The sequence below is a fragment of the Megalops cyprinoides genome, chromosome 20 (assembly GCF_013368585.1).
Source record: "Megalops cyprinoides isolate fMegCyp1 chromosome 20, fMegCyp1.pri, whole genome shotgun sequence".
Taxonomy (NCBI): Eukaryota; Metazoa; Chordata; class Actinopteri; order Elopiformes; family Megalopidae; genus Megalops; species Megalops cyprinoides.
Window position 1 is genome coordinate 19041687 of NC_050602.1, and position 19444 is coordinate 19061130.

Genomic DNA, 19444 nt, shown 5'->3' on the forward strand with positions numbered 1-19444 from the left:
AATGTCCTACAAAGCTCCAGTTATATAATATACAAATGAAAGTCATGAGCATATGCTGAGCAAATAAATAAAATTTTGGATAAAAAAATACATAATGTGCTGTACCCTTGTGGAAGGAAGAGAAAACACCTCAACAAAACGGCGCATGACTTACAACAGCAGTTTTGAGGGCGGTTTTGAGCTGTATTTCTGTTGAGCCTGAAGTTTTTTCAGGTGATGCAAAGCACAGCATATGGCAGCTGCAGTGAGAGAAAGACTAACACAAAAGGTAAGAATGAACTTGAAATGTCTGATTTAAAATTTCAGTACTGGTACAAAGGAGTCTGCTAAGAGCCTGAAATGTCAAAATGCACTATAAATGATGAGATTTGTTTGACAGTTATAATGAATTGAATATACCTCATAACGGTGGGATTGTCTTCTCTTAATTGTTTAACAGCTACAGTGGGGCGTGGAAGAAGACCACAAAAGAGATTGACTGGCATCTAGTGGCCAGTGTTGGAACAGTAGGTCGTTCTTACGCTTCACTTTTACATGAACAAGGCAAAACAGTAACTCTAGTACTGACATCAATGTATGTGAGAACAGACCTCAAGAGTTTGCAGTGACTGGGTCCTAAATAAGATGCCTCTCACTTGCTAATACCTTCCTCATTTTCAACTTGATAAAGTATGAAAGAAGAATATGCAAATTGCATACATACATAATTGTATAATATAGGATTAACATGTCGGTATTACTACTATAGACTGTTCAGTATGTTGAGCTGTTTATTATTCTGGTGCAATTGGTTAATTTGGAATCACTTTAGTAAAGTTTGTTTATTCAATGCAATTAACTTAACAAATTAAGACAAATGTGAATGTTAAAAGGAACCTCAATTCCTGAAAATTTAACCCAGCAGTAGTCATTGTATTACATACACTGCGGATTAGTTGTCTTTGGTTGTCTTTGTCTTTAACAAATTATTCCAAAAGGTATTTAGGGCTGTTGTTTCTATTGATTTCCTGGTGTTCTTGGCATAAAATGTATCATGCTCATTACACACTACCCAGGAAATGATGTGTTCACAGAGAATTAATTAGTATGAAGACAACGAAAGCTTGTCATCTGCCAAAAGTTCAGAGGTACCAAAAAAAAATCTGAACTGGTGCAGTGACTTTTATACATCTCCTGAATCAGTTCCAGAACCTTCTAACCAAACCTCTCAGAACAACTTAAACCAAACAAAAGCTTTTACTGAGGTCCTCCCTCTCTGTGACAGTTACACCCATATATGGACACCATGGGACTTCCTTCCTTTTCAGGTTCATTTTTTACACATTCCATCATTTCCATGTGTTCTGTAATACACACAGATGTTCAGGGGTTAAGCAGCAGTGATTTATTCTAAAAAGACATTTTTGTGGGTACAGGCTACAGGAGAAATGCATTTCATGTATTTCATGCATTCATGTTTCATGAAGACTTGTATGTTGTGTTTTGTATGCATGTTTTGAATGTAGATTTGGAGACCCAGCACCATCTGAACTGGGGTGCATGCTTATGTCTCAGTCTGGGGAAACAATATCAGCTTCTGGTTGTGTTTTTGTTTTACAGATTACGTTCCCTAACTTATTTCACTCCCTCTTTGTTACATTGTAAATCACAAAAATACTTTTATCACTTTTCCTGCCGAGGAGAAACACATTTTTTACCCACAAAGATTTCACTAAAAGATTCAACTAAAATTAAAATAATGTAAACCTCCACTGTAACAGTGCTGATAGGCATAGAATAGATAGCATTGCTGTCATTTGTCAGAGTATGTAGGCGCACTGAAACAGAATACTGAAATTATCCGGGAAAATCCTGTTAAACAACACTTGGCATTGTAAGTATTGTGGTATATAGTTCTTGACATTGCAGGGGCATAGACGCATGATGCGTGACGGCTTTTCCCAGGACATGCGCGTCGCTTAAAACTGAAGATGAGCGTCTGAGCGAACTACATGAAAATGAACAAAGCAACCTGAGAGCGGAGATGCATGAGCCTGTATTACAGCACATATCTGTACAGTACGACTTCCCCCGTCAGCATTAGCTGCACCAAGCCTGGCACATACGCGACTGCAGAACTACATCTCCCTGTGCAAATCCCTGGCGCAAGGCGTGAACTTGACCTAAACTATGGTTCCGCAGACAGGCTAAACAATGAATCTCACAACATTTTAAACTAAGGAAAATTATTGCCGCATTCGTGTAATTTGTGATTTTAATATTGTGCAAATACGTCAAACAACAATTGCTTAATTGGTCTGTGTCGTCTGTGGTTAATGTAATTATAAAAATTCTTCCGGGATCCGCACCAGTGACGTCCTATTTAGGGCCTTTGAGCTCGGTAGTTGTAGTTTTTTCTCCCGTGATATTTTCTACCCATTTTCCTCAAGGTTTTGCGAAGCTCGCGTGAGGTAGACCGCACTCTGCAGAGAGAATTACATCACACAGACATGAAAATAGTGAGCAGGTAAATCTCAATTCATATCAGTTTTCTATCTGTCAGACTGAGCGAATAAAGGAGACTGCAATCTGGACATTTAAGACGCCCAGGGCAAGCTGTTTGCCTGTTGCGCATGCTAAGGTAAATTCCATGACAGCGTAGTCGCTTGATGTATCTTTAATAAATGCAAAACAATTGTATTGTGGTAGCTACGTGACGTAGTCCACGGTATTGTCCAGGCTACTATTTGATTATAACATTAGCTAACGCTGGTATTTCTGATCACTAGAGATTTGGATGGACAGATTCATCAGCACAAGAGAAAAATATTGCTGCACTCACGCATGACACCATTGGGGGATTTTTTTCCCGATGTGAAGTAAGAATAATAATGAATAATCGCTGCAAGATTGTGTAGATATGGGGTGCGGTAGGGTAGCCGCCGAGCGAGGAGAGGACTCCTGGAAAATGACGTTTTGCGAGCGCTGAATAGAAACATTGTTCTCTCAGACACTGCAGCATTTTATGAAGCAAGGTTATGCAATATGGAGGACATTGTTATTGTTGATATCCGGTTGTACTGCATACGCTTTCTGGATAAAGACCTGTCGATAATGTAACACCACACGCAGCCAGCCTGTCACATTGAAACCAGGTTGCTACCTATATATCGTGTACATATACGAAGTTGGTGTGTTTATTTCAGCTACATAAGTTGCTAGTTGGCTAGCTCGCTAACTCATTTGCCTTGCTTTATGGGAGCTGTATGAGATATCCTTGTTGGCAGGCTCGCTTGGCTATTTTGTAGCATGAGCTGGACAGTTAGCTCGTCATTTAGCTAGGTGGTCGTATCTGTTCTCTTCCGCGAATTCGTATTCGTCCTGCAAAGGACCAAGAACAGGTTTAGCATAATTATGTGCTGCCTACACATTGGCCGCTTACAGGGATATTCAAAATAGAAACGTACAAGGAACAACACATACAGGAAGTTCGTCAACTCCCTCGGCCCCTACAGGCACCAAGGCTTATAATCTTCAGTTGCGTCTTGTACCTTGTAAACATCTCCTGCTGCTAGTTAGTCTTTCTAGAGTTAATGATTTGGTAGCATTGCCTCTTTTGTTGTTTCAGTCAGTAAGGACAGGCCTCTGGGCATAGCCTGAAGTCGGACGCAGTGTTTTTTTTTTCTTTCTATTTTCCAACGGACTGACAGTTTGCCAAATAACTGTGAAAACATAACACATTTTAAGTAATTAAGTGTCTTTTAAATGCGACGGTAAACACTGAATTGCTTTTTGCTGGGTGACATTCGAACTTCCTCGTTTAGTTTTGAGTCCATGCGGGTGTCAGATGAAAGCGTTAAAAGATCGCCTTCCAATGCCTCCTAATCAGTGTAATGGCAATTTAAATGTCACAGTGTAGCAGCCGTTTGACGCGGCTTGAAATAAATTACAGTCAATGAATCAGACATGTGAGAATAGGCACATTTTGGAATTGGTCTGCAGCGTTGGGACGAATTGGAGACCATAAAATAGAAACGCTTTGAAGCCAACATTGCTGTGGAACGAGAAGTTTTAGGGTTGTCAGTAAAAAATGCTTCATCTGTTCATGGGAACCGTAATTTATGGTTCTGCCAGAAGTAACATTCATAGAACTATACATAATGTGTGTGTTTTGTATCAGTTATTGTCTTCGTGGAGGTGACTGTTTGTGATGATTCATACAATTGTAAGCTGAGGCCTCTGTGTCTCTCTCTCCCCCTCCCCCCCCCCTCTCTCTGTAGCAGTGTCTGAATATATGGGAACATGTCCAAGAAAAAAGGCAGGTATGCTGAGAAAGTTTTGCTTTTTTGTCGTGCTTCCATGCTGTTCCCATGATGTTTCTCTTTGCTACATGAACTCAGCCTCCTTGTCCAACAGCCCAGGATCTTGAGAAGACCACAAATTAATGCATACATGCACATTTATAAAAATGTGCATACCTGTGCATGCATGACAGAGAAAAATTCCTGCCGGAAAAAGCATATTGCATGTTTTATAAGCAGCATGCACTGTGGAGATGGAAATTATAGTGATCAAATGCTTCCTGTTCTGCCACTTCTCAACCTGCGCAAATATTATTTTAACAAAGATATTTGTATGTTCTAGTGATGACTTGGGCTGGGCCTTGCAGTGAAGTGGTTTCTCATTGTTCTGGGCACTACACCTGCCATATGGTCAGATAAGCATCTTAACAGTAAAATTATATGCAGAGTATCCCTGAACTTTGCAAAACATATGCACATCGCTCTAGTTCATGGTGCTGAACATGGAGCAAACGTGCCATGAAAAAGCATAGCACTGACACACTATAACTGCAATTTAAACTTTGCTTGTTAGACAGCTGTTTAATACATGGTCCTATTGAAGATCCATACAGATGTAAATGGTGTCTGTTGTGATAATGCTACTTTTGACGCAGAACATCCATGCCTTTTTTCAGTTGTTTAAATTGCCGTTCATCAGTGGTTTCAAAGGCCCACATTAACTTTTATTTTGGACTGTGATGTTAGGTCAGGGGGCTACTTCTAGCTTTCACTTAGCGTTGACGTGCGTGGAGGTGTTCAGTTGACGGAGGGGCGTGTGCACGATGCTGTGCCCCCAGGAAGCGTAGCAGCGGGGAGCTGAGTGACACCTTGACCCCAGACCCCAACAACCTGCTGGGCATGAGGATCCAGCACAGCTGGAGGGAGAAGGGGGCACTGACCAAGTGGAAGGGCACCGTGCTGGACAGGCTGAGTGTCAACAACTCGCTCTTCATGGTCAAGTATGACGGCTTCGACTGTGTCTATGGCATCGAGCTCTTCAACGACGAGAGGGTGTCCAACCTGCAGGTCCTCACAGAGAAAGTGGGTGAGTGGAGTTCCCAGCTTACCTGAGGTGTTTCTACTGATCCACCTTAGCCGTATCTCACTTACGCCTGAAGTGAGCCAGAGGTGTTTCAACAGCAAATCGATAAGCTCTGATAGTTCAACTATAGATAATGTAATAAATGTGTCATGTACATACTAACCACTGGGCTAGCGATGCAAAGCTAACTATCACTATAGTGTATCATACCGTTTCCCACAAATTTAGTTTACTTAGTTTACCTGCAGTCTGTGGAGGTTCATTTGTCAGGGTCCCGAGGTGAAACAGAACCGGTGCACTGTGGTCCTTCCTCTCTCTCAGCGGGCAGAGATGGAGGCCTATGCTCTTGGCAGTGTAATTAGTCAGGGAGGATTTTGCTATTGATGAAGAGCAGAAACGTCTGTTTTGCCCCAGAATGAGGTGCATCTGATTTGTTTTCTGCTCTCAGGAAGAAAACATTAATTGTTGTTTCATGTGACAGAAGTGAGGGTGATTGCAGCATGTATTTTTAATCCCCCCCCCAATTCCCTGAAACTGGTTCGTCATTAACAGAGGTCCAAGTATTGCCGTTTAGTACTTCTAACCATCTTAAAGCACCGAAACCGATCACTTCAGAGGAAAATCACATGCAAACAAAATTTGCTTTTTCCTCTTCATTTGCATTACCCTCGACCTCTTTGCACCCCATCCTCTCAAACAGTGAACAACAAGATCAAGGTTCCGCATGACGCGGAGGAGCTGGTGGGCAAAGCCGTGGAGCACCTGTTCGAAAAGGAGGACGGGGAGAAGAACGAGTGGCGGGGCATGGTGCTCTCCAGAGCCCCCATCATGACCAACTGGTACTACATCACTTACGAGAAGGACCCGGTCCTCTACATGTACCAGCTGTGGGACGACTACAAGGATGGAGATTTGCGCATTTTACCTGAAGCAGGTAAGTGGTCTCAAGCACCAAGTAAAAACCTTTTTGGATGCATTGACAATACACAGTTGTCAGATTAAATTTTATTCTTTTTTTTAGGTTGCAGTGTATTGCCTGGTGTACTCCTGTGCTTTTCATGTTGCTTGAATAGTAAATCGATTTTACTCATGTGTAGTTTCATCTTCAGTTCTGTTGTTTGATGTAATTGAAAAAAAAATTGGCTAACATTAAGTTAATGTATTTGGTGAATTACTTTTAGACTTTACTGGTCAGATATACTGAGACTTGTATTTTAATTTGAGAGCCTTGTTTGTCTCACTCTCTCATCCGTTTTTTCCTCTCAGAGAATAAGCACTTGCTCCCAGCTGACAGGAAGCCAGGTGAAGAGACAGAGAGCCTTGTGGGTAAGCAGGTGGAATACGTGACCGACAAAGGAGTAAAGAGAACCGGCTTGGTCATCTACCAAGTCCCTGCCAAGCCGTCCGTCTACTACATCAAATACGACGACGACTTTCACATCCATGTCTATGACCTTGTCAAGACCTCCTAAAATGGACCCAACTGCATCTTTCCCATCGCTCACCTGTCATTGCCAGTCATTCTACTGTCTCCTGCTGCGGCAATCCCAGGAAAGTTGGCTCGCTGTATAGTTTTTATGGCTCATGTGACTCTCACTTTGGCTGTCATACTGCAGGCGGCCAGTAGAGGGAGTGGGTCAGGGGTAGGGGAGCAGCTTCTCTAAAAGGGTAGAAGTTTCCAATTGAAAGTTGTGGTTCTAGAGAAGGGGTTTGTAGACATTCATAAGTTCATCATATTTAGCTGGATGTTCTTAAGAACTGAGGTGAAACATGGTGGATGTCTTGTGTGAACTACTTAGCCAGTATATGTTGGAAGAGATTTTAAACATAAACCATTAGAGTGACTCTGACCTTTAGTGACTCTGGAACTTTAGATGGAGGCTTTTAAATGAGATATGGAAATTATTAAGACATATTGTACCCTGAATAAGGCCTCTCTAGTATTAGAAAAAGGGAGACAATATGAGAATGAGCTGAAAGTTATGTTTTATGTAAAGGGTGATAAGGCCTTTATTTGAAAATTGTTTTGTTAATTCTTAACACCTGACCATCTAAAACCCTTTACTGATGCTTTGGAAACCCGTTCTTATGGTCACAAGATGTTCTGGCTAGAATGGACTGTCCCTAACACCACTCTTATTGAAAACTTCTACCGTTTGTGTTGTGTTGCTGGAATTCAGTTTAACCAGACTGCAGTTTCTCCTTGACTTTGAATGCCAAATTTAATTACTGAAACATTTTTTTTAAATCTTTTACACAACCTCGATCTTGGCGGTTGCTGCTATTTGACGGAATGTGTTGTGCAAGTTATGACTTAAAATAACACTCCCTTGCCGTTCCTATTTCTCGGAGATGTAGCGCAGTTACACTCACTTCCAGCCCCTCCCTGTGGGCAACATTGAGAACACGTGATCTATGGGGATGCAGCGGCGTTGTAATCACGGCACCTCCGCGACACCTCTGCGAACGGAGTGCGAAAGCATCAGGAAAACGCATAACCACACCTTACGCCTCTGCCACAGGAACCAGCGTTTCGCTTCTTTCGATACTGATCTCATTTTCCTGACTTCTTTCGATGATTGTCTCATTTTCCGTTTTCCGTTGCCGCGCAAAAAAACATAGCATCCGTTTATTCTACTGTTCGATTTCCCGTCGCTTTGTTCGATCGTAATTGCACGCTAATTAGCCGATAATTATGCTACTTTAGGTCCATAGCCGAGACAGGAAGGAGGAAAGTTACAGGTTGAAAAGGTTTTTTTTTTTTACGTATAAGAATCACAGTGGCAGAAGGTCAGGAATTCATTTACTGATGCATGCTCATGTTCACGTTTAGCAGTGATCTGAGGTACGCCGAATGTAGCTTTTTAAATTGTCCCAACTCTTCTAATGTCTCTGATAATGAAATACCCTTTTTAATCTCTTTTTAAGTGACGCACGTAGTACTGGACTTGACAAATTATTCGAGTAATGGAAGTTGTGTTACGTGACAGCATTGGATAATGCCAGCCAGGGTAACTTGCAGTAAATATTTTAAGCCTTTAGCTGTAGTGCTTTGAAAAAGGTTGAACCTTTTGTGACAATATATTAAGTCACTAATTGTAGATGGCCACTTTGAATAGACTGAGCCCTGCAAAGTCCAAGTAAGACTAGACAAGACCTTAGTGCAAAGTCCAGCCGGCTGGACCAGAATTGTCAGCAGTGTGAACAGAACTCAACGAGAACTGCTCAGGGCCCTCTTTAATGTATTAAATCCCGCTTTTCTAATATTGAATCCAATAACGCCTACAGAAGAACGCAATATGCAGAAAAAGTGTAGCTGCAGCAAGACTTGTCTTGCAGGCAATATGAACGGGCGCCCTCTTTGTCATGAAATGTAGCCCCGCCCTGTGTACTCAACAGTAGTTTGCTCAGGCGTTGCAAACCAGAACGTAGTCAGCATACACAAATACTATATTCTGTTTATAATCTTGAAATAAAGTTGCGCGTCATTGAACCCAGACAGAGAGGACACACCCTGAAAGGGTGCTGGGCTTAGTACAAAAAAAAACCGTCTGTACCACAGAATTGTACATAAGTATTTGTCACATTTTAAAAGAGAGTGTAGCTAGTTCCATTGTGAGCAATCATAATACTGAAGCAGACTATTGTGCAAATGTATATTTAATTTAAGTGTTGTTCAAAGTATATGTAGCCATAATAAAAAGAAAAAAAATGTTTTGGCAACTATCAAGTGTTGAGCTTTGAAACATTGATCTTTGACATTGGTAATTATCCTCTTTGTTTGATAAGCACTGCAGAAGCTAGCTACCCTCGGTTAACGTTTGGGAAAGGGCTGGCTGCAGGTGTTCATTCGCAGCTTACCAATGTTTCCTTCTTTTTAGCCTATCCTTATCGTTCGTATGTATACTTGTTCCTACAGACACATGCGTGGCATATTTCAGCAGTAGATATTTTTATTGACTTCTGAGTAATCTGATAAAAAATTGTTTTTTGCATGAAATATTTTGCATTCTTGCATATCATTTCTTTGCTGTTTGATAATCTGATTGCCCATGAAATGAGCTATTTGTTTTAGACCCTCAAAGCATTGAGGTTTTAGACTTTGTGTATTCTTGTAAATATTACATGGAGAGAAGCTCAAAAGTGACTTCACCTCTTGCTCAAGATCCTGTTGTGTTAGACTTGTATTACATGCCTTCCATTCCTCCCTGTCCTTGAAATTCATTGAGCGATTTTTTCACTTTAACTTATTTCACCCCTAGTCATTGAGCAATTTTGATTCTGAATGTGCGAATGTGGCATTCAGATGCCACCAGCCAGGAGAAAGTTGCTGAAATGGTATTAACTCTGATTAATATTAATCTTTCAGATGGAGCCAAAAACCATATTTGCACAAAAATATCGATTGGAATTGTATTATTAACACGTTGTTAACAGAGTCCAGTGCAAGATATTTAATCTGTGAAATGTAGGAATTCTCACCTGAACATCCCTGCAGACAATGTATTGTACTGAAATGTGATTTTGCCAGAAGCAAAAAAAAAAAAAAAAAAAGATTTCAGAGAAATTTAACTTTGTTTGAAATCCTTAAGAGCTTTTGTATATACATCTATGTTGATGCTCATTCTTTGATTTCAGTTATTTTAGAACTGCATTTTTACACTGTCTTAGACAAGTAACTTTAACTATCTCATTGCAGTTGCACTTTAGGCTTCAATTATGTCATTTTGTTTATTTGAAAGGGCACTTCCGAATCAGGGTCTTCATGATTAATGTTTAAAACTAGTCAGATATTTAGATAAGTATATTTATTTAAAGAAAAACTTGGATAATTGGACATGGATTCATTTGTGTATAAATATGCCAAAAAAGCAAGTGTCTGAGACACCCCTGTCAAAGAATGGATGAACGTATTTGTTGACCTTTCACCTTGCTCATGTCCAAAACCAGAACATGGTTTGTGCAAGTTAAAGGACCGACCCAAATCTTGCTGGGTTTAAAATGTATGAATCCAGGGAGAGTCTGTATATTTTTCCCCGTTTTGTTGGTTCAGTTGTCCATTCTTGAAGACGTAGGATGAGTCTCGCTCTCCATCTCTTCCAGGATTCCATTGTTCTCATTTACATTCAGTTTGTGAAACATTTGCATATGCAGTATCACAACTTTTGAATCTAAATTTGAAGAATATAAATAGCTTGTTGTTATGTTTTCTGGCATTTGTGGATAACCTATGTTTTTGCGAGTTTCTCTGTAATGTGTGTTTGTGTTGGCTGCAAGGCCTTTGGGAACTCTAAGCATCACGACCTGCCCATGCAATACCTGATTTATTGTTGCTTTTTACCAAAGCTTACCTTTCAGTAACTTCAAGTAGTGTAGAATTCATCATCCCACTTGTGTAATGATGCTGTCATTAATAAAGAGATATTTTTTGCAGTTGGCATGTCTTTGTGTGTGTTTGTGTGTGTATATGTTTATACTTCCTCACTGCAAACTACAGTATTTTTTTTGTCTGTGCTTACAGTAAATTTGAATGTTGCATTTTTTTTTTGTAAATTACAAGCCTGCAGGTTCCTGTTTTTATAATAAGATTATATGAAGATATATATATATATATATATAATCTGCATATAACCTGATTATATGTGTGCATATATTAATATATTATTTATGTTGTATGATTTATGTTGTATTAAATATTTTCCAAGAAAATACAGTCACTGTATTTAAGTTCATTGGTTTAGGCCACTGATTCTCAATCCTGCTCCTGCACCCAGGTTACACCAGGTTAGGTTACACCAGCCAGGACCACCCCCCCTTTCTGCACATCTTCCATCTTTCCCTGCTGTACCTACCTGACTGAACTCATCAGTGGCACTTTTTATTAGCTGAGCACACCTGCTTTAATCAAGAGCATGTTAGTCATTTCAGTCAGGTGTGTTTGGAGCAAAGATAGGTTGAAGATATGCAGGACAGGGGGGCTCCAAGCCCTCCAAGGGGCAGGGTGGGAAAGCAGTGGTTAAGAAGCTGGGTGCAATACCAGATGGGTGCTGGTTCAAAACCCAGAATGGGACATGAGCAAGCAAGGTATTTCATTGTTTTGGTAAATGTCAAAGACATAAGACACATCTGCAGAGACGCATCGTCTGGGATAAGACAAACACACAGGGGAACACCCATGCCAATGAACTGTGAGGTTGTTAGTAGCGCCCGCAACGGCAGGTCAGTATATTTGAGAACGGTATGCACAAGGTACAGAAAGGTTTATTTTGCTCTACCTCCGAGCCAGCAGAAGACGCTCTTGCACTCATGGCATTTAAAGACAACGTCTGCCGAGAGCGTTGCATAAACAGACTGCTGGTAGGCTACTCGGTATCGCAGCTCGCACTCATCGATAAGGTTTCACTTGTTCTGTCCAGTTATCCTTTAACTATATTTATGCACGCGTGACAGACTTGCCACCTTTGAAAAGTAACTCCAACGTAGCAGGTTCATTCAGGAATGATTAAGTACAACATTGATGCTAAAAAACGTTAGATCAATATCCACAATACTTACGTTTTCCAAAAGTCATACAAACGGAGCCATTTATTTATTTATTCAAAACATAAACTAATCACTTGTTCAGTGAATAAGATTTATTTTGCAGCATGTACAGATCGTGGTTTACGCACTTTCTAGCAAATCTAATATGCAAATCTAACATCGGATAATGCTGTATAGGTACGAGCGTGGCCCACTAGCCCGTACCTTGATGGATGGCACACCTGTCATCCCAATCAGGCAACAGGGAATGGCGGACACTGCGAGTCTGTTCTTCGGTAAATTACATGTAAAGTCCTTGGCAGCGTGTTACAGTCACTGTAGCGGTCGTTTACCCGACGAGAACTGTTAGTGGACCGTTGTTCTCGTCAGTGACCAATAAAGTTGAGGTGCGACTTCATACTTCTACTCATGGCCAAGGGTCGGGACGTCAGCTCACTTCTCACTGAGAAAGTCTCTCGTTTGGACTTCAAGCTTTGGATTTCGAGAAGGTCCATCCCCATAGAGACCCCAGGTCCAACTTGCTGGATTGTGAGGCGTTATTGAAATTGAAATGTTGCATTCTTTGTCATTCCGGTAACATTGTTAGAGAATTTGGTCAACTAATGGATGTTGTTCATTTGCAGCCGAAAGAAACGACAAGATTTTACTCTTCTTTAGGAATCTAGAGAAATCTAAACTCCTGGATTGAGTAGCTCTTGCACACTTCATTACGGAAGACACTACCAAAAACAACACATGATCTGACCACTGCCGCAGTAAGTGCGGTGCTGGAGATATCGGGATCGGAACCCGCCATACCACTATTGTTTTATTTTTTTAAAGGAAAAGACTATGAAGTTTCATGCAAAATTCCTAATGATCAGCATAGCCGCTGGGCTGATGGCGTATTCATGGAGAGATACGTTTGAGGCGGGTGAGTGACTGATGTTTATGTTCTTGAAGGTAATTAGCTTCCTTGTAAATAGCAAAACCTCGTTCAATATTAAAACGACACTTTGTCGGCCAACAATGATGTTGGCAATGAATCCTTCGAAAGCACAGCCAGATTCTCGTGCACGTGTGAACTTCCACCTGGCTCAGAGTTTTGACGGTGCTGTGAATGTATGGATTCTGTTTTTAGTGTGTTCGCGTTTTTGGATTTTGTCAGGACCCTTGTGCAGGCACATTTAAACGATTAGCTATTTGAGATGGTTGGCTGTAATTATTCATTTTAAGTAAAAAGACACATAGATTAAAAACAGACAAATGACGCGATCCAGGCTCCTCGGTTTTTCTTTTTCAAGCATTTCCAACAAAAACTGTAAATTACATACTGAACTGAAAACCACTCTAAGCTTGTTTCTGTAATCGCTCCACACAATGGTTATATACGACGCATCAGCAGGCAGGCATTAGTTCTGTAAAAATTATCTTAATTGTATTACCGGAAATTGGATCTTTGATCTCATCTCATATCTGTTATCTCGCTTTATGGTGGGTTCGCTAATTTGTTTGTCGCGTACTTTAACAATTCAAGGTTGTATAACTTCGTTGTGCGACTGCGGGTGCCTGGCAGTTTGTACCTTCTTGGGTAGTTGAACTGACAGCTCTCAATGCGCGCAAGAAACTGCAGCCTGAAAAAAAATGACACGCCGCAACCCACGATAAACAATGACGTGACTGTACTTTCATAACCGTATGCTGTAAATACCACTTTCATAGCCGGCCAAAGTTTAATCCACTCCAATCTTTCCCCCAGAAAAAAAAAATATAACAGAGAAAATTAGTTCTGCGGGGGATTTGAAGTGTGAAGCAATGTTCTGTAGGCCTACTCGTTTTACTTACTGTGAGTGTGCTTAAAATTTTCACTAACATTTAAGTCAAAACACAATCAAAGTTGAAAACATGTATGTCAGAACTCCTTTAGAGGTTTGGCAGGTACCAACACTATTTCTGTGAGTTCAATCACATATTGACAGTGTACAGGCGTACAGTGTGTGACTGCCTTTGCTGAAGAATGGAGACCATGAGAATTTCCAGGTGGAGATTTACGCTAAAGAGGTCCTGAACAGTGGACATCAAGAGTAGGCTTCCTCTATTTAATGTTGGTTGGCTCTCAGCACACACTGCAGAGTGTAGGGAATGAATGTTAATTATGAATTATGAGTTATAGATGTGTATATTGCACTGTAGTTGGCAGAACTGGCCAGAGAGACTGTCTGTCCTCCAAATCTTAATTTATTGTTGTGATTATCTTGCTCAGTAGATATCTTACATATTTCAGTGACATACACCTGGACAGCACCCAAACCCATTCAGGGTAGTCTGTGTGCCGTACCCAAGGGAACAACTTCAGGGCTCCATTCACATTCTGTATATTGGAATATATCTAGGACCTTGTGGTTACAGATGTCCCGTCTGTGTTTACACTCAGACCTGAAGTGCTGTTTTTGAACTCAGTGCTTCTTTCAGGGTGGGCGACACTGAAGAAGGGTAAAGATAACACTAACTCAGAGATTGCTGTGAGTCCCATGATATGTCAACCTAAGCGATAAAGTGTGCAGTTTGATCAAAAGGCCCTAGACCTCTTTGGATATATTTATCTGCACTGTTGTTTTTGACAGAATTCTTGCTCTTTCCAGGCTGTGAGTTATGAATCAATTTTCTCTTATTTATTCTTTGTTTCAGATTGGAAAAGTGTGGGTGGGGGTGCATGTTTTGCAGATGAGGTCACGTCTCTTGCTTTCAGTCTCCTATGACTAGACTAGAGTTATTATTTCCTTTTAAGCACTCTAATGATCACACATCTATTATTACCAAAGCTGTACCATAAACACAAAATCAGTCAATGAATCTATCTATCTATCTATCTATCTAGATTAGATTTAGTTAGATTTTCACAGAACACTATGGTATATAATACTCTTTTGTAAACAACAGAAAAAAATGAAGTGGGAAAAAATGACAAGTTGTTTCCTGACCCTTTGAAAAATGCAATCTAGATAGGCCCCTGAAAACTGACAGACATATTGCGTGTTTATAAGCAATCAATGAGTGCAATTAAATTGGAAATAGGCTTGTGGACAGAGGCCATGCTCACACATGTGGTGGCAGAAATTCACACTTAGGCGGTCTGTAGTGGGAAGTGTGTTTGCAAAAGAGTCATGTGACCCATTTCTTCATCAGGTGTCATGTGACCTATGAATTTGTCAGATGTATCACGTAACTTGGTGTTTGTCATATGTGTTATGTGACCTGATCTTTGACAGAGTCCCTTCGAGGTGCCAGGGTATTGGTGACGGGAGCCAGCACAGGAATCGGCGAGCAATTGGCATACCAGTACGCCCGCTTCGGTGCCCAAATTGTCATCACAGCGAGGAGAGAGCGTGTTCTGCGTGAAGTGTGTGATTTCTGTGATTCTGTTTAAAATATCACCGGTCAGATCGCAACACATACTGGATTAATATGTATTCCAGAGCCTTTATCCCTGACACCATTGTGCTTATGCATACACAAGTGAAGGAGGAGTGCTTTGATGCAGGATATTGAATCAAACCCTAAAACATTTGATAATGCATTAACATATTTGGTAATGTGCTATTGCACACATGCATTCTGGTGAATTCTGTAGTACTCATTTGTTTGATGCACAAAGCTTTTGCTGGTCTCTATGTGACAGGTGTTTGGTGCTGTGATTTGCCCTTTTCAGGTGGCAGCCAGGTGTCTAAAGCTTGGGGCACAGAAAGTGCTGTATGTAGCAGCAGACATGGGGCTGACCTCCGACCCTGAACGAGTGGTGAAGTTCGCTGTGGACAAGCTAGGTAAGCGATGCATGTCCCAAAATGCCAGCAGGGGCAAGTGGAACAGCTCAGCTGTCATCCTGAATCCTGATAATGATTCCAGTCACTCTGTCCCTCTCAGGACTCTGGAAATTGTTTAATAGCAGAGAGTGGCATTACTCTCATATATTAGGAGAAAGCAGCCATTGATTTTCTTGATGTTTTGATTTTGTTGTGGTTGAGAAATGATTGGTATGTGCTCTTGAATCGTCTAAGGCCTAAGAACAGATGACTCCACCTGTGGGGTGGTTGTTTGGCTTGCAGGGGGACTGGACTACCTTGTGCTAAATCACATTGGACCCAGTCCATTCGCCATGTGGGATGGGGATGTTGAGCACACCAGGTGGCTGATGCAGGTACTGCAGGCTTTTGCAGATTGTATTGTATTGAGGCGAGGGGTGGTTCTAACCATGGGGAAATCTGTAAATGCTGTTTGCACAAAGACACATAACAATCACTTTTCAGTATGAATACAACATAATAATACAACAATTTATTAACTTGTGTGTTTATGCAGTAATGTTAAAAATGCATGTAAAATGTTGAATAAATGTATGCAAGTGTTAACTGGAATGGTGTTCCACAGCCCGGGGCAGGGAGTGGTGTCTGGAGGGAATATGTTAAACTGTAGGTTACAAACCTGCCCATAGGGAGCGTCTCCTGTGCTATTACCAGATGACAATTCTGCGTTTTGCATTTATGTCTGGCTGTTGTGTATTTTTGATGCTTCTTTTTGCAGAGAGGAGTTCTCGAGAATTACGTTACTTAAAACTATTGCTTCTGCAACAAATCCTCCTTTAGCGCTGATAGGGATGAGAGAGATTGGTGGGGTGATCACTCTGTCAAGGCACTTAGTACTCAGCTGAAATTTGAATAATCTTTTACATTTAATCATTTGCAGGATTAGCATAATTTTGCAGACTAATGTGATCTAGTAGACAATACCCAGTTTAATGCCCTTTCAAAATTCTGATTAGGAACACACTTTTATTTATTAATTTTATTATTAATTATAGTATTATTATAACAACATTAATTATGTTGTTAACAGTGGTAACAGTGAAAATAGTTATGTGTAATAAGTATAAGGGGGGAAGAGTGATAAGGAATGGATAAGGTATGGAAGTTTATTTAAAAATCTTTATATCAATTATCTGTCAAAAGAGCAGATAATTGTTGCTTGATAAGATTGGAAGGCACTATCAATGAAAAAAAAAATTCTCCTAAAATGCGGTTTGCTGTCATATGAAAAATGTGAACGCATGTGAACACATGTTAACTGCGTTGTTCCTGCGCTTTGCTGCGCAAGGTAAACTTCCTCAGTTACATGCAGATGACTTCAGCTGCTTTGCCCTCTCTGGAGAAGAGCGGAGGCACCATTGTCGTTGTTTCCTCCCTGTTGGGTGAGTCTGACCCTCCTCGCATGCTCTGCCCCTTGTCTGCAATCTTCAGGACCACTTATCATGACTCACAGTGTTACAGCCTTGCTGCTCAGACCCATGGCCTGGAGGGTTCCGGTGTCTGCTGGGCTGCTCAGCCCTGGGCCTGGAGGGCCACAGTGTCTGCTGCCCTTCCTCCATTGTTTTGAGAGTGCTAGTGTGTGAAGAATTAACCTTCGCCTATTCCCACAAACACTGTACTGACTTTAAAAAGGTTTAAATGTAGTCAATAGGCCAGTGCCATCACAGTGCTGTGAAAATAGCTGGAAAAGATGCTGGATCGTGGCCCTCCTGGACTGAATTTGTGTAGTAATAATAATGTGCAGTGTACTGTCCAAGACAGGATCTAAGATGTGTTCCATTCCAGTGCTGTGCGGGATGATTTCTGCATTTCTCAACATGTACCTTGCTCCTCCAGGAAAAATGTGCACCCCGTTTGTGGGGCCCTACTCCGCCACCAAGTTCTCGGTGAACGGCTTCTTCGGGGTGCTGCAGCATGAACTCGCCATGCAGAGGAAGAACGTGTCCATCACCATCAGTGTCCTGGGGCTGATCGACACGCAGTCCGCTCTTGAGAAAGTCAAGTGAGTCCACGTGACAACTAACGCATGTACACAGTTAAAAAGTCGAGACGTCAAACCCTCGAAATTCAACGGGTGGCATACAATAGAAAGCAGAAAATTCAAAGTATCAGTTGGCAGTGTAGTAGTGTGGAGTAATGGTTAGGGAATTGGGACTAAAGCCAGAAGATTGCAGGTTCAATTCCAAGTTGGCATGCTGCTGTTGTACACTTGAGCAAATTATTTATTATGATTTTTTTAATACACTTAATTACTTAATACATTTTATATATAGCAAACTATACATGTCTCCCTGGTCAAGGGCATCAGCTAAGCATGCCTAAACAAAGGGTCACGTGACCAACTTAACTCTGAGTAAGCTGTACTGACCCCTCCCACTAAACTGCAGCCACTGAAACTCCACTCCTTTTCAGTAGCTCAATGGGTCATATGTCCAGTGCACACTACAGTCATACACCCAATTACATACCCAATTAAATTGGGTCATGCTTTGCTGTGTAGAGCCCCCCTCCATGTAGATCATGAGTGAAAAGCTGCAGTGTCTTTTGATTGCAGGGGGTACACCAATATGACAGCCCATCCTGCCCACGAAGCCGCTCTCCACATCATCAAAGCTGGCGCCACCCACCAGGCAGAGTCCTTCTACCCCTGGTATATGTACATCACCTGCCTCTTCAGGGACTGGTTCCCTTTTTTCCGGGACCTGGTAATCAAGAACTCCTACTACTATGAGCCATAACTGGACCAAACCCTGCAGGTTCAGTCAGGGTTAACACAGAGAACAGGGTATTTGAAATAAACTTGCATCTGAGATTGAAAAATGCTGGCTGAATGGTGCAGAATGGATATGAGTCCTGATCACACAATCTGTACAAATGGCATAATTGGTAATAACTGTCAACAATAACAAATAACCATGACAAAGCATTCAGTTGAACTTTACTCTGACACTCATTGCGCTGTTTGAAGTTGTTGAAGTTTGTTGTTTGATGGTGTATCGTATTAGTTGCCCTATACGCTGTAGTTGTACAAATCAGATAGTACTGTGTCCTCAGACAGACCTTGCTCTCAGCTGAGAACTACCGTCTCATTGTGGAACCGTACACATCCTGTCCTCGTACTGTCGCTATACTTACTGTATGCACTTTTGTACGTCGCTTTGGATAAAAGCGTCAGCTAAATAAATAAATGTAACTGTAAATGTAAACACATAGCATATTTGCAGATTTTAGCTAACAGCATAGAGTTATTATAAAGATACATACTGTAATGTGACCTGGAAACATTCTCCTGAATAACACTTACAAACACAGCCTGTATAATGTCTGGCAGTAATTCCTTATTTTGGGCTCTATTTTTCAACTAAACAATTGAGCTCATAGCGCTTACACAATTCTGAACTCTATGTTTGCATGTTGGGAACTGCAGTTCAACACCGAAACTATATCAGGTATTTTGAGGGCAGGAAACAGGTAGCAATTAACCAATGTGAAACCAAGTGAATTTCTCATAATATCTTGTGAGGGTGAGGGTTAAGGAAAGTGATCAGATAGAATATAAATAGAATATATGAAAACTCTCATAAATGTCACAAATTTGATTATCTGCAATGGAGTCTGAAATGGCCTTAAGCAAAATAAATTGACCAGGGACAATAACAATTTTATTGATTGCTCAATAAAAAGATAATACTCATAAT

The 19444-nt window shown here is 41.0% G+C and overlaps 2 protein-coding genes across 6 annotated transcripts; both read left to right on the plus strand.

The window, feature by feature from the left end:
- Positions 1 to 2291: 2291 nt before the first annotated feature.
- Positions 2292 to 10749, plus strand: LOC118795646 (spindlin-W-like). 5 transcript variants are annotated; one of them, XM_036554279.1, is made up of 5 exons: positions 2292 to 2620; positions 4260 to 4301; positions 5120 to 5367; positions 6065 to 6298; positions 6631 to 10749. In XM_036554279.1, exons 2-5 carry the CDS (start codon positions 4282 to 4284, stop codon positions 6834 to 6836), a joined length of 708 nt encoding a protein of 235 aa, XP_036410172.1. In that variant the 5' UTR covers positions 2292 to 2620; positions 4260 to 4281; the 3' UTR covers positions 6837 to 10749. The 5 variants fall into 5 exon arrangements, with proteins under 5 accessions (XP_036410172.1, XP_036410173.1, XP_036410175.1 ...); XM_036554280.1 differs by having other exon boundaries at positions 4263 to 4301; XM_036554282.1 differs by having other exon boundaries at positions 2292 to 2506; positions 4263 to 4301.
- Positions 10750 to 12738: 1989 nt separating this feature from the next.
- LOC118795957 (hydroxysteroid 11-beta-dehydrogenase 1-like protein) lies at positions 12739 to 18484 on the plus strand. The gene is made up of 7 exons (XM_036554780.1): positions 12739 to 12820; positions 15156 to 15286; positions 15596 to 15707; positions 15990 to 16081; positions 17035 to 17128; positions 17583 to 17748; positions 18301 to 18484. The coding sequence occupies exons 1-7, from the start codon at positions 12739 to 12741 to the stop codon at positions 18482 to 18484; spliced, it is 861 nt and encodes a 286-aa protein (XP_036410673.1).
- Positions 18485 to 19444: the final 960 nt, after the last annotated feature.